Raw genomic sequence first — 15,608 nt, 5'->3', positions numbered from 1 at the left:
CCAGCTCTAGTGGAAATAGCTCATTATGAGATCTACCACTTCCGGCGTCCACATGTCAAATGGCATCCATCGATTCTTAGCTGTCTCTGTATAGTGACCAGTGATGCATGATGCCCATGTGATAAACTTACCATGAAAGTGTGTGGACCAGCCAAGCTATTGATATGTCTATGAGTAATAGCAACAAAGAAAGAGACACACACAGAGAGAGAGAGAGAGAGAGAGAGAGAGAGAGAGAGAGATAGAAAGAAAGGGTCAGACACACACACGGAGAGAGAGAGAGAGAGTCGAACAAACTAAACGAACACAAAAAAACTTTTCTTGTCAAAACTATAAAGGTTTAAATTTCGAATGATTGTTTGTTTCAATATAACATGTAGATCTGAGACAATCTAGTTAGTGGATTATATATTTCAGAATCCTATGTAATGTTCTGTTCATTTTTCAAAACTAATGTGTTTCATTATAATTTAGCCTAGGGGCCAAATTCGCAAATCATAACTTAGAAGCCTAAATTAAGAAATAAAGCCTGAATCATCAATTCCATCAAATTCTACCGTCTAATCCAGTTGTGACCGTAATCGACCAGTTAGAACATTGTATGAAGTGGTTTTATACAACTGTAATTTTTTTTTAAAATAAAGATCTAAAATAAAAGATTTTGTAATCTAAAAATATCATGTCATGGAGCTAGTTTTATTTTTCTAGCAAAATAGCATTTTATTCATAATTATGGAACCCGACAAAGAGCGACAACCCATAACGTAAAATATGTAAAATGTTCCCCTTTCAGACATGCTCAATGAATGCAGATGATATAAAGGTTATCTGTTTCTGTGGTCCACAGTTAAACGAGGTTGCCATGTGGCAACGAATAACCGCCTTTGCTCTTCCCCAACTAATGTCAGGTACCCATTACAGCTGTGTGGACTCAAATGCGTCCTAAAGTTCTCAGAATTAAAAATCCCATTCTTCACCTGTATTCGAACATCGGATCCCCGGTTCGAAAGCCAAGCGCTTTACCACTCAGCCACCGCGCCTTCCGACCCACAGCGTAAAGTTGAATAAAAAAATAATGAAGCGATCTGAGAATTCTGGGACTGATGGTTGACGTGTTTGGACGCATTCTTCTGGAAGCATCAATGAAGCTCGCCAAGCGTTCACTGCTGACTGGATGTATGGAAATCAATAGTGTCTCATTGTTTGAACTACCACCGTGCCACTGACCACTGCATGACGTGCCTTCAGTCAATCAATAGCTGTCAAGGTGTGGTCGATCTATAGACTATTTTTTTCTTCTTCATGGTTGATCTATAGGCTCTTCAGTCTGTTTCTCATTTTAATCGTTTCCTTGTTACCTTTGATGTCAACAGTGAGTCAGGTGTGTGCTGTCACTTGTCATTTGTAGGACAATGTCACTTTGTATGATTGCGTCATTTTAAGCCGCTCAAATAGGGAAAATACCCATTCGTTTTCGTGCTATCTGTCTGTCGGTCCGTCTATCTGTGACTTTAAGATATCAAAAAACTAAAAGTTGTTCTTAACGTGCTTGATGAAATTTCTTTTTTGGTCTACTGCCAAGGCAACCTTTGTTTTTAAACATGTCATATTTGCGTGTTTTTAAACATGTAATATTTGCGTGTCTTTAAAAAAAGAAGTTTATATTGTAAGCACATAATTAGATCTGTAAGACAAAGTTTGCTTTATTGATCCTAATTGGATATGTGTTATGACTACATAAACTCTTTTCAATAAAACCATAAACATTTCATAGTAAAAAAAAAAAAGATGTTTTAGCAGGGTATAGGTCAAATTTTGGTGTTTGGTGCAACAGTTATTTATATTGTTCTGAAAGGCTCTGTTTATTTTTAAATTATCAATTATGCCGTATTCTGGAGGACTCTACCAATAAGCCTTTTATAGCAAGAATAAGTTTTTTTGTTTTTTTTTCAAATTTAATACTATCATGGAACTAGACTATTTCCAACTCCTTATCTATCTGGCATCTCTTATTAAAACAAACCTGAAGATAAGAATTATGTGTCATGTAATGTATGTGCACAACAGACCCACAAGGGCATTTTACGAGTTCATGAAACCTGAATTCCCTTTGGTATCTCCTCAAAGAATATCTTACTGATTCATTTAATATGAATGTAGTTCTTGTTTATGTAAAATACCAATAAAACGGACATCTTAGTGTCTCTTGTAATTGCTATAACTTCTCTAGTTTAAACGTATCTGTGTATGGTGATTGAGTTAAGCACTTGGCTTCCAAACCGATTAGGATTTTAAATTTGGTGATTCTTAAGCCGCCCATGATTCCACGAAACTCTAATGGGCACCTGACACTAGTTGGGGAAAGTAATGGAGGTTGGTCGTTGTGCTGGCCACATGACACTCTTATTAACCGTCGGCCATAGAAGCAGATGCCCTTATCATCCTCTGCCCTATACAAGGTCCAAAAGGGGCACTTTACGTTTGTATGCGTGACACGTATGTGCGTGTAGATGTGTCAATGTAAAAAAATTACAAACTTGTGCATGTGTTTCACGGTTAAAGCGTGTGTGTGTGTGTGTGTCATTAGTGTGTGTGTGTGTGATTGTGTGTCATTAGTGTGTGTGTATGTGTGTCTCTAGCAGTTGTATGTGTATCATTAGTGTGTGTGTATGTGTGTCATTAGTTTGTGTGCGTGTGTGTCATCAGTGTGTGTGTATGTGTGCCATTAGTGTGTATGTGTGTCATGCTAAAAAATAATTTGAATTGTGTGTGGCTGTTAAAGTTGTTTTGTGTGTGTGTGACGATTAGATCTTGTGACTTTTCTGTGTCACATCATTTGATTCGCTAACATTTCGTTGTTCTGCTTCTATCACTTTGTTGTCTCCCTCGAGCCAAATCCAATTCATGATCTAAGTCACGAGTGTTGTGTAGTGGATGTGTGACTAATCGTCAAGTCGCTGCTTTGTTCAATCATATTTACTAGTTCATCTCAAGTTCAAAGAAGGAATAATGAAATCAGAGCAATTCAGATCAGGCACAGAGTTTTCAAGTGCTGTGACTAGTTCATTACATGACATAGGAAACATGAAGCCAGATTGGCTTCCAACATTTATTTATGAGTTTGAGTTTTGATTTTTTATTTGGCACATCGGCACACTTTAGGCCAGGTAATCCCTAAACGGTTTCTCTTCCTTCGTACCACAAGAGCTAAGTCTCATTGAGTTAAGTCATTTAAAAACAACGTACAACTCAGAATTACAAGTTGAGAAAACATGCGTGTAAACATTCATTGTGTAGCCAGTTGTTTTTTAATTTTTATTTTAAACTATTCTGTTTTTATTTACATGTTTTTTTTTCATTTTGTCTGTTTCTTAAATGTCTTGACTGTTTCTCAAAATGACGAATTCTAACCATTAAAGCAAACTTTTAAAATACCTTCATTCATTTTCTTGTTCTCTCAATTATTCAAGTATTTTTAAACATTTTTTTTTAAATCTAGGTTCCTAGAGTGCAGCTATTACTAAAATCTAGGTTCCTAGAGTGCAGCTATTACTAAAATCTAGGTTCCTAGAGTGCAGCTATTACTAAAATCTAGGTTCCTAGAGTGCAGCTATTACTAAAATCTAGGTTCCTAGAGTGCAGCTATTACTAAAATCTAGGTTCCTAGAGTGCAGCTATTTCTAAAATCTAGGTTCCTAGAGTGCAGCTATTTCTAAAATCTAGTTTCCTAGAGTGCAGCTATTTCTAAAATCTAGGTTCCTAGAGTGCAGCTATTTCTAAAATCTAGGTTCCTAGAGTGGAGCTATTTCTAAAATCTAGTTTCCTAGAGTGCAGCTATTTCTAAAATCTAGGTTCCTAGAGTGCAGCTATTACTAAAATCTAGGTTCCTAGAGTGCAGCTATTTCTAAAATCTAGGTTCCTAGAGTGCAGCTATTTCTAAAATCTAGGTTCCTAGAGTGCAGCTATTACTAAAATCTAGGTTCCTAGAGTGCAGCTATTTCTAAAATCTAGGTTCCTAGAGTGCAGCTATTTCTAAAATCTAGGTTCCTAGAGTGCAGCTATTTCTAAAATCTAGGTTCCTAGAGTGCAGCTATTACTAAAATCTAGTTTCCTAGAGTGCAGCTATTACTAAAATCTAGGTCCCTAGAGTGCAGCTATTACTAAAATCTAGTTTCCTAGAGTGCAGCTATTTCTAAAATCTAGGTTCCTAGAGTGCAGCTATTACTAAAATCTAGGTTCCTAGAGTGCAGCTATTACCTAGACCTGGCTTACTAGAGTGCCACTTATGCCGCCTTGCTTGCTAGGCAAACTATGACAATAGTTCTAAACCTAGTAGAGGTCTTAGTTTGGTACATGTTCTAAACAAAGGTAAAACATAATTACCTTACACTCAAGAAAAAGTTTCACACCAAGCAGTACTCTATTGGGTAAGTGGGAAACGAGACAGTTACATTAAATGATAGACAACTTGATCAAAAGGTCAGGTCAGTACGACATTGGGGAGTCCTAATAATCAACCAGACTACAGGACAGGTAAATAACAGATTTATTTGGCTGTGTATCTGTGAAGACCTATTGTTTCTTACTGTGTGGAGAGGGCGTAGTGCACCTAAATGACAGCAAGTGGTAGAGAAAGTCCTTAGCTAAAACATGCAGTCATAAACCAGTATCGATCTGGCTTGTGTTGCCTAGAGCCAGCAATGACCAAGACGCAATCTTTCTTTCTGCCAGGTTTCAAGTTCCAATCTTTATTGCATGACATCACAACATTGACATTCGAATGACATTTACGGCGTACAATGGAAGAGAGTTTGAAGGGTAGCAGGAGGAGGAAGACCATTAAACGTGGCCTGGAGGCTCCACTACAGTGAACTAGGTGACTTCTAGCTACACAACACATCTTCAATGTCTATTAGAGCCATTGATAGTTGTGTTCTTTTATATGTAGAAGGAGTTAAGTTTGAATGAGCTCAGCCTGACAGTGGAAGCATCTCTTAAATTATGGCACAGATGAATTATGAATACATTATTTGATGATTATTTTCTTGGTGTTTAATGTTGAAGATGAGCAAACTTAAAGTTGATCACAGTCATTTCTGCACTTCGTTATACTATACGTTCACTTTCTTTAAGCAATTATATTCATTTAAAGAAAAAAACAAGAAGAGGAAGCGATTTGAAGAAAAGGAAGATAAAGATTCAGAAATAGACAAAAGAAATTTGATTCTACAGTGATGAAAAGATTCACCAAGATTAATTTTTAGATCAAAATGGTTTATTACAAATACTTCGCTAATCAATACTTCCATATTCTCTACACGGATACACCAACAATGCTAGCTATTTATGGATTTGTTTCCTGGATGCCAAACTCGGATTTTAAGTTTCTGTTGTGTTTTGGGACTCGAAGTTGTAATCCGAAACAACATTGTGTGAGAAAGTTTAGGTCTCTAATTAAACATGATCTTATTATTTCGCACACATACTTAATATTCGAAATGGAAAAGACAATGCCTATATTTATTATTTCGCAACCTTTACCAATACTGCAACATTTGTGTATCATTCGTAGGCTGCCAATTCATTATATCAACTCAATGAAACATTAAGAAACTTGAACAGACACAAAATAGAGCAGTGAGATTCATAACAAACGAATATTCACATTTGACAAGACACCTATAGTAAAATCACTAAATTTAGTAAGCCTTCAGAAGAGAAGACTCAAAAGTAAAGAAGCAATTATACACAAACACTAAACCATAATCTTCAAATACAAAAGCAAAATCAAATAACATACTCTGAAAGACACTAAGATAAAGGCACATTCCTCGTCCCATATGCTAGGACAAATGTGTACAAATGCTCCTTCTTAGTGCTATGGAATGGGTTGTCTGAGCCAGCCAGGAAAACCAGTGACTTGGCAGAATTTAAGTCATTGGTTAACATGCATGACGCGTAGGACGTAATCATCATCTTTTTAAAAGTAAAGTATGTATTATATAAGATAAGATAAGAAGATAAACGTCAATACAAAATGTAGAAAATCGCCCCTTAAAAAAGTTGAAAATGTATCTTTACCTACGTTAGGACCCTCACTTTTTGTCTGACGGCTTGGTACCATGACTTTTAACAATTGTGCGTTGATGAGTTAATGAATGTAGAATCTACCAGGAAAAGTTGAATGGATTATTTTTTTTTGTGGAACATATTTATTTTGTCAAGTGTAGCTGTTAAAAAACAACAACAACATATAAACAGCATTATGAATCCGCAATCAACAATATTGCAGCTTTCTTGGTTTGAGTCGCGAATAAAAGATTGTTAAATTATGCCTACAGATTGGAGGATCCATGGGACAAGAAAATAGTTGGTGGTAAAGCTAGCTTCAATGTAGCTCACATTATGAGTAGACAAATGAAGCCATTTCCACACGTGTAAAAAAAATATAAACTTTTAATATCCCATTAATTAATCTAAGTACTAGTTCCACATGTTTCTAATCAAATAGTTTCAAGTAAATTAGGATTTTATTTTTTTTGTACTTGTTGATGTGACCCGCGACACGCATGTCGAAAATTAAAATGGCCCGCAGGTCCAATTAGGTTGAGCATCACTGCATTTTACCAATGTAACATGCATTCAAAGACATACGATTGTAAGTTGGATATGAAAAATAAGATTTTTTTATCTCTTTCCAATCACCATTTCCTATACAATTTGAGCTAGCTCAAACTTCTCAGTGCGTGAATTCGAGTTGAGAGATTAAAAGAAACATATGAATGATGTAGTTGTCTTTTTTTTTTAAAATTAACCTCTTTAAAGATTAAAACAGAGAATTAAAAAAAAACAACAACATCGATTTATCATTTTCTGCCCTGCTCATTAAAGCAACTGTCATTAACGGTAACTCTGTCTAGATTAGAATCTATTGAAAACAAATGACTGCAGTAACCTTAAGTCTTTCGGCATTTTATTGTTCTATTTTTTTAAAATTACTTGATTGTTTTCATCCTTGCTAATAAAAAAAATGTTTTTAGTTAAAGATTTATACAAAACTATTACTTTCATTTTCAAGCATCTGAGCCAATCTGAGGTTGATGAGAGGATAGTGGTGCCAGCACGTAACTGTATTCAAATTGGCTTAGCTTGATTTAAAAAAAAAATGTACATTGAATCGCTAGACAAAGCGACATAAATATACATAATTTAATCTTGGAAACTCGCGGATGTTTACCTGTGTGTGTGTGTGTGAGAGTTTGATATGTTTGTTGTTTTGTATATGTGTGTTTCGATATGCTAGAACCTCCCACCAGCACCCGTGAGGTGCTCTGTACGACATTGTAACGAGCTATTGGTCTAAACTGCCCACAGACTGTGATGTTGTAGGTCAGTGAATGAATGATCTCGCATGAGCACAGCTTTTACAGCTGCATTCGCTTTGTTTTTATCAACTCGAAAACTGCCGGGTATCTCTGCTAGTAAACTATAAGCTGGATGTTAATGTCAAATATATCCTTGTTGTTTTTTTTTGTAAATAAAAGCTTGATGAAAGTGTTTATTTCAATAATATATCTATTGATCATGTCATAAATAGTGTTAATTGTAAGTATAGATGAATGTTCTTGCCTGTTTGTCCTCTTGACCTGTGACGCCCCTGATCCCACACTTCATCCCATACCGTCAACATAAACAGGGAATAAATAGGCCACAAATGTGGTCTGTCTGTTCAGCGTTCTCTCCTAGTGTGGTAGATGAATAATTGATGGGTCCATTTGGTTGATTAGGAGAGGGAGAATCTTTAACTCGAGGGGGGGGGGGAAGGGGCGTTTAAGAAAACATCCAGGGATGTTATGGATCCACAGCCCCCCCCCCCCCACCTTGAACCTCTCCTATTCCCCCTGCTCAAGACTGAATGTCCCCTTGATCTGGCATTGCTTCATGGAAGACTATCATCTGACCAGGCGTAAGTGACAAGGGGGGAGACGGGAAGGGAATAAATAAAGTCAACAAGCCAAGTGGTATGACGCAGACGCGGTGTGATCAATGCTGGGACAGCAGAGTCGCAGAAGACAATGTGCAAGGGACGTCACTCAGAAATATAGATAAACAAAATGTTTTTATTCCCTAGAAAAATATAATAGTGCTCTCCCTTTGCAGTAAAGAGTTTGTATTTAGCCGAGCTAGTTACGCGTCTTATTGAAGAGAAGTCCATGTTTGAAAGAGAAGACCATGTTTGGAAGAGAAGTCCATGTTTGAAAGAGAAGTCCATGTTTGGAAGAGAAGTCTATGTTGGAAAGAGAAGTCCATGTATCGAAGAGAAGTCCATTCACCTCTCAGTCTTATAAAGATAAACAAATGTATTCTGTCTAATGTACGTTAAGAATTAAGACTATATATATATTTGATTTATCTACAACGCTGACACTAACTCGAGGTTTCCACTGCACTTACGTTTGAACAAGCTTCTTGAAAAAAAAAATGGGGGAATCTGTGTGTATATGTGTGTGTGTGTGGGGGGGGTTATTTTCTTGAATAAGTAATATTTTTGTTTTTGCTTATTTTCCAATATAACATATATTCCTAATAACTGACTAATACATAGAATCATTTTGTGTTCTTACACTCATATGACAGAGAGAATAATGGTAGATAATGAAATGGGAGCGCGTTGACCGAGTGGTTAAGTATTCGCCTTTCAAACCGCCACACGACACCCTCGTTAACCTTCGGCCATAGAAACAGATGACATTTACATCGTCTGCACCATAGAGCGCTAGGTCTGAAAAAAAATGGGGGGGGGGGTATTTACTATTTGATAAATAATGAAAGAGAAGGGGAGAACTGGAGACAGGGAGAGAGAATGAAAGAGAGATAATGAAGAAACAGAGGGAGTTAGAGGATGTATATAGACATTGGATATCAAGAGAGGGAGAGAGAATGAAAGAGAGATAATGAAGAAACAGAGGGAGTTAGAGGATGTATATAGACATTGGATATCAAGAGAGGGAGAGAGAATGAAAGAGAGATAATGAAGAAACAGAGGGAGTTAGAGGATGTATATAGACATTGGATATCAAGAGAGGGAGAGAGAATGAAAGAGAGATAATGAAGAAACAGAGGGAGTTAGAGGATGTATATAGACATTGGATATCAAGAGAGGGAGAGAGAATGAAAGAGAGAGAATGAAGAAACAGAGGGAGTTAGAGGATGTATGTAGACATTGGATATCAAGAGAGAGAGAGAGAGAGAGAGAGAGGGAGAGAGATAGATGTGTATTTTTATGGAAGAAAAGACAGTCATAAAGAAAGGAAAACGAAATACTAAAGAAAAATAAAAATGAAATATAAAAGCAAAAAATACAATCTGTGTATGTAGCATTGCTCTTAGATGGAGAGACCTTTTCCTTAGGTTCATTTTTTGCCCTGACCAGAAACTTTCGTTCTAACAACATAAGAGACAAAAATGTTTGAAAAGAAAAAATCGACAACTAAAAACCAGGATTGCGTTTCTTCTACGCATCTGCTGCACAGGGTGAAGGAAACGGCAGATAACTTGGAGACAGAATCTGGCATTTGACGTCCCATGGCGGCCAATAGCTGAAATGGACGACGGTTCTCTCCCGTTGACAATTACGAAACTTGACAAGCCAGTCTAGAGGAAGCAGTGTCTTATCTCCAACATACCAGAAACTCGGTGCATTTATTGATAGGTGGAATGGCGCGCTGGGCACGTCGGATACGTCGACCCTTAATTTAAAATGTGTGTATGTGTCAAGCAGTTGAGTTTATTTTAATAATTTTCTATTTCTTTTAACTGAATACATTAAACTACAGTCTCAGGCGAAGTTACACTGCCTTAACAAAGGAGTTTTTTTCAACTGAATACATTAAACTACAGTCTCAGATGAAGTTACTCTGCAGTGACCAAGGATTTCTGTCTCCTGTGAGATGTGGCTGAGGGGAAAAAACCAGTTCCATCTACCATTGGGGCTCTTATTCGACTCCGGACTCGAGCAGAATTGTGTTTTATGAACGCCTAGCAGCATTGAGGCTATCTTTTCTCTGATATCCCCCCCCCTACGTGCCTACAAAAGAGATTAGGCTGTAGCATATTGAACATAGTACTAGCTTGAAAGCTAATCGATACAAAAGTGTTTAAAAATAAAAATATGTATGAGAAGCTTTTAAAAAAATAGTAACACCTCTTTCATACACTTATAGAGCTTTTATTTTCTTTGACTAACTAATGAATGTTAGATTGTATAAAATGGAATATTATATTAAGTGTAATTATTATTACAATCATTATTGTATCAAATATTTTTAAATCATGTAATTAACAGATCAACAATAACAATAATAAATGTGTGCGATTGGAAATATTTCTAATTTGTTTTTCTTTAAAGCTAGTTCAAGCTATTGGCTCGCTTAATGTGCAATATTCCAATCTAGTCTGGACCAGATGTGGGGGTGGGGAGAGAGAGGGAGTGCTGGACATTTTTTAACAAGTTGTTCGACTTGAATTCGAGCTTCACGGTTCGCCTCCTCGATAAGAGATGAACACGTTAACCACTGAGCTAGCGAAGTGCATGTGAAAATATAAGGTCTCTTAGTTGGCTATTGTTAGTTTCAAATATTTAGGCTCTCTACACAAAGTGTATCTCCCTTAACTACTATATAAAAAACTAATTAATTAATTACGCAGGATTGATAAAATAATTGGTCTTTTTTTTTAAATTGATTCACGTGTAGTTAAGGACAAAGAATAACAGTGCAAGATTCAATTTTATCCGAGAATGGCAAACGTAAGGTGTACAAAATGTGTACCAAACAGAGTGAGTGGATATAAGCTTTGCAAAAACGCATCACTTTAAATTACATTTTGGAATGGGTAAGCTGAGTTAACTTATGAGACCTATCTCCATGTATCTACTTGTTTTCACAGATACCCGTTACTATCGATATGAAATGGCTTCTTTTCCTTGGAACCGAAATCATTCCTGGGAGAACTAGAATCAAGAACGATATATCTCTTCCTGGTCTATTGTTAGGCCTTCCTATTAGATGTATTTCCTTTTATTGTACAAAGATTGGTCTTGCTGTTCATTTTGTAATTTATTTAGCACAGCGGCTCGTAGTGCGGGTCATTAGGTTGTGAGTTTCTGTGAACTTCAATGATATTTCTTAACGCAAACATTGGCTTTTTGAATTAGAGCAAAATAATGATCAATTTTAAATAAGATTTGATTGTCTTAGATACGTTTGAATTTAGTCAAAGTGCCCTTAAAAAGCATACTATCAAATTGTCCTTTACTATTCTGAAAATCGTTAAATTGCCCTTAATGAGTTATAGTTTTAATTTAAGGTGCTCTTGCTGAGTTTGAATTGTGTCAAGTTGCCCTTCGTGAGTTCTTGTTTTCTCAAGTTTCCCTTGATGAGTTCAATTTCTACCATGATATCTTGATGAGTTCAAGGTCTACCATGACATCTTGATGAGTTCAATTTCTACCATGACATCTTGATGAGTTCAAGGTCTACAATGATATCTTGATGAGTTCGAGTTCTATCATGGTATTTTGATGAGTTCGAGGTCTACTATGGTATCTTGATGAGTTCAAGGTCTACCATGATATCTTGATGAGTTCGAGGTCTACTATGGTATCTTGATGAGTTCGAGGTCTACTATGGTATCTTGATGAGTTCGAGGTCTACCATGATATCTTGATGAGTTCAATTTCTACCATGATATCTTGATGAGTTCGAGGTCTACCATGATATCTTGATGAGTTCGAGGTCTACTATGGTATCTTGATGAGTTCGAGGTCTACTATGGTATCTTGATGAGTTCGAGGTCTACTATGGTATCTTGATGAGTTCGAGGTCTATCATGGTATCTTGATGAGTTCGAGGTCTACCAAGGTATTTTGATGACTCAATGTCTACTATGGTATCTTTATGAATTCAAGGTCTACCATGGTATCTTGATGAGTTCAAGGTCTACCATGGTATCTTGATGAGTTCAAGGTATAGCATGGTATATTGATGAGTTCGAGGTCTATCATGGTATATGGATGAGTTATATCTTTTTAAAGATGTCATTGATGAGTTCTAGTTTTCTCAAGATGACCTTTATGTGTTTGTATCTTGTTACGATGTCCTTCCTTGTCGAGTCAGTAGAAAAAAAACATCATAAAAACAACATAAATTGTATTCTCCTAGATTCATATCTACATTCTAGATGTGTTCAAAACTTGAATAGATAAATGCTGAATGTGGGGAAAAAAGACAGTGTAGCAGATAAAACTAACAAGAAAAAGCAAAATATAAAAATGCAAAAATATAATTCTATCCTTAAAACTTAAACAATCTATAATGCACAAGTTATTTTCCTTATTCGATATCACACAAAATAATTCATTACCAATAGTTAATTGACTAATTGAGTATTGTGGTTTATTGATTCATGTTTTGTTAGCTAAAATAAATAATTGCTTAAAGTATCAACTTGATCGGAGAATACGTGAGTTAGAATTAGCGTTAACAATTATTTAAGGGGAATAAACCCAACAAATGTAGCCATATCTAAGTAAATACTGAAGTATTCGTTTCCCTTGTTGCTATTAAACAAAATAATGAATTACTAATAATTAATTGTCTATTTTGTTACTTTTTTATTGATTCATGTCTTGTCTATGTCAATGAACAATTGTGCGAGGTTTCAGCTATTACACACTTTTTAAAGGACAGACAGACTGACGGAGTGGGTTTATTATATAAGCTTTGTAACAAAATTCCCCTTTGATAATCGCAATTAAGCTATAAATGGAAGACTCCTTTCCCTTGATCGATTCGCTTATATACAGTCACAAGTGTGTGCATGTGTGTTTGAGTGTGTACATATGAGTGTGTGTGTATGTGTGTTGCTAAGCGTCCACCGAGAATCCTTTTTTTTTTGTTTCATTTCCTAAGTCTCCTTGCTCCGGAATTCCATGTTCTTGGGAAATAACGTATTCCAGGGCTAGGAGGGAGAGTGTCGTGTTCCATAGCTAGTGTAGGGAGAGTGTCGTGTTCCATAGCTAGTGTAGGGAGAGTGTCGTGTTCCATGGCTAGTATAGGAGGGAGAGTGTCGTATTCCATGGCTAGTATAGGAGGGAGAGTGTCGTGTTTCATAGCTAGTGTAGAGAGTGTCGTGTTCAATGGGTTGTGTAGTTGGGAGAGTGTCGTGTTCCATGGCTAGTGTAGGGAGAGTATCGTGTTCCATAGCTTGTGTAGGGAGAGTGTCGTGTTCCATGGCTAGTGTAGGGAGAATGTCGTGTTCCATAGCTAGTGTAGGGAGAGTGTCGTGTTCCATGGCTAGTGTAGGAGGGTGTGTGTCGTGTTCCATGGCTAGTGTAGGAGGTAGAGTATCGTGTTCCATGGCTAGTGTAGGAGGTAGAGTGTCGTGTTCCATAGCTAGTGTAGGAGGGAGAGTGTCGTGTTCCATGGCTAGTGTAGGAGGTAGAGTGTCGTGTTCCATGGCTAGTGTAGGAGGTAGAGTGTCGTGTTCCATGGCTAGTGTAGGAGGGAGAGTGTCGTGTTCCACGGCTAGTGTCGGAGGTAGAGTGTCGTGTTCCATGGCTAGTGTAGGAGGGAGAGTGTCGTGTTCCATAGCTAGTGTAGGAGGGAGAGTGTCGTGTTCCATGGCTAGTGTAGGAGGTAGAGCGTCGTGTTCCATGGCTAGTGTAGGAGGGAGAGTGTCGTGTTCCATAGCTAGTGTAGGAGGGAGAGTGTCGTGTTCCATGGCTAGTGTAGGAGGGAGAGTGTCGTGTTCCATAGCTAGTGTAGGAGGGAGAGTGTCGTGTTCCATGGCTAGTGTAGGAGGGAGAGTGTCGTGTTCCATGGCTAGTGTAGGAGGTAGAGTGTCGTGTTCCATGGCTAGTGTAGGAGGGTGTGTGCCGTGTTCCATGGCTAGTGTAGGAGGTAGAGTGTCGTGTTCCATGGCTAGTGTAGGAGGTAGAGTGTCGTGTTCCATGGCTAGTGTAGGAGGGTGTGTTCTGTGTTCCATGGCTAGTGTAGGAGGTAGAGTGTCGTGTTCCATGGCTAGTGTAGGAGGGAGAGTGTCGTGTTCCATGGCTAGTGTAGGAGGGAGAGTGTCGTGTTCCATGGCTAGTGTAGGAGGGTGTGTGCCGTGTTCCATGGCTAGTGTAGGAGGGAGAGTGTCGTGTTCCATGGCTAGTGTAGGAGGGAGAGTGTCGTGTTCCATGGCTAGTGTAGGAGGTAGAGTGTCGTGTTCCATAGCTAGTGTAGGAGGGAGAGTGTCGTGTTCCATGGCTAGTGTAGGAGGGAGAGTGTCGTGTTCCATGGCTAGTGTAGGAGGGGGTGTGTCGTGTTCCATGGCTAGTGTAGGAGGGAGAGTGTCGTGTTCCATGGCTAGTGTAGGAGGGAGAGTGTCGTGTTCCATGGCTAGTGTAGGAGGGTGTGTGCCGTGTTCCATGGCTAGTGTAGGAGGGAGAGTGTCGTGTTCCATGGCTAGTGTAGGAGGGAGAGTGTCGTGTTCCATGGCTAGTGTAGGAGGGAGAGTGTCGTGTTCCATGGCTAGTGTAGGAGGGAGAGTGTCGTGTTCCATGGCTAGTGTAGGAGGGAGAGTGTCGTGTTCCATAGCTAGTGTAGGAGGGAGAGTGTCGTGTTCCATGGCTAGTGTAGGGAGAGTGTCGTGTTCCATAGCTAGTGTAGGAGGGAGAGTGTCGTGTTCCATGGCTAGTGTAGGGAGAGTGTCGTGTTCCATGGCTAGTGTAGGGAGAGTGTCGTGTTCCATGGCTAGTGTAGGAGGGAAAGTGTCAGCCATATTTTAGCCTAAATAGATCAATTAATAAGCGAGCCAATGTAGCTTCATAAAAAGAAAGAAAAAAAAATACAAAACTTTTTTTTAACAAATAGAAGAGAGGGATCATCGTTGAGGTCTAAATCCTGTCCTGGTTCTTGTCAAATTCATGATTTAAAAGTTTGAGTATATGCTTTACAAGACCTCCACGGGTTCAAATTAGCAATTGAAAGTATAAGACACGTTTTAACGAAGTACTAACTGGTATGCTAAGAAAATAGTCAGACATTTTCTACTATTCATTTTCTGTCTGATCGAGTTAAAATAAGAAGACAATCCAAAGGTTTAGTCACTCTGTAGAGTTCTTAATAGAAACTACATTTCATGTTATAAAATATACATTTCTTTCCGAGTGTTTTGCTTAGAGAACTTGGATCATTAACTAATGAATCCATTAACACAAGAATTTTATACCACCCCTCTATAAGATGTATCGTCTTCTACAATGAAGGTTTTTGCCATTCCCCGCCCCCCCCCCCCGGCCGATAAATTAACGAATGGACACTAATGGTCACACTTAGATTACTTTTTTTTTTTTTTAAGCTGCCTTTTAAGTTTGAGAAGAGGCCAAACAATAAAAGCCAAGAAACATAGGCACCCAAGGGAAGATAATGCCGATATATCGGCAGATAAAGAAGATTTATGGCACTTGGCAGAACCCAAACTAGATCTATAAGGTGTAAAGAAAAAAAAAAAATTGGCCTTGGTTTTTGTTGTCTAAATAGCGCTGTTCCATTTGTTATTAA

The 15,608-nt window shown here is 38.0% G+C and overlaps 2 protein-coding genes across 5 annotated transcripts in view; one reads left to right on the top strand and one right to left on the bottom strand.

Annotated features, from left to right (window-relative positions):
- The window catches only part of LOC106053917 (cAMP-dependent protein kinase type II regulatory subunit-like), a 112,066-nt gene that overhangs the window by 15,011 nt on the left and 81,447 nt on the right, over positions 1–15,608 (top strand). Inside the window, exon 1 of one of the 4 annotated variants that reach the window (XM_056025815.1) lies at positions 3,148–3,167. The exons of the other annotated variants lie outside the window; for them this stretch is intronic. The gene's annotated coding sequence lies outside the window, so the exon portion shown is untranslated. Of the gene's footprint in view, positions 1–3,147; positions 3,168–15,608 lie in introns of those variants that run through there. 4 annotated transcript variants of the gene reach the window in all.
- Positions 13,021–14,826, bottom strand: LOC129924301 (proline-rich protein 36-like). The gene has a single exon (XM_056018559.1). It carries the CDS (start codon positions 14,824–14,826, stop codon positions 13,021–13,023), a length of 1,806 nt encoding a protein of 601 aa, XP_055874534.1.

The sequence above is a fragment of the Biomphalaria glabrata genome, chromosome 1 (genome assembly GCF_947242115.1).
Source record: "Biomphalaria glabrata chromosome 1, xgBioGlab47.1, whole genome shotgun sequence".
Taxonomy (NCBI): Eukaryota; Metazoa; Mollusca; class Gastropoda; family Planorbidae; genus Biomphalaria; species Biomphalaria glabrata.
This window is presented reverse-complemented; position numbering and strand designations above follow the sequence as displayed.

Coding starts and splice junctions, on each gene's coding strand:
- LOC129924301 (XM_056018559.1), bottom strand. CDS start 14,826: ATGGCTGACACTTTCCCTCCTACACTAGCCATGGAACACGACACTCTC.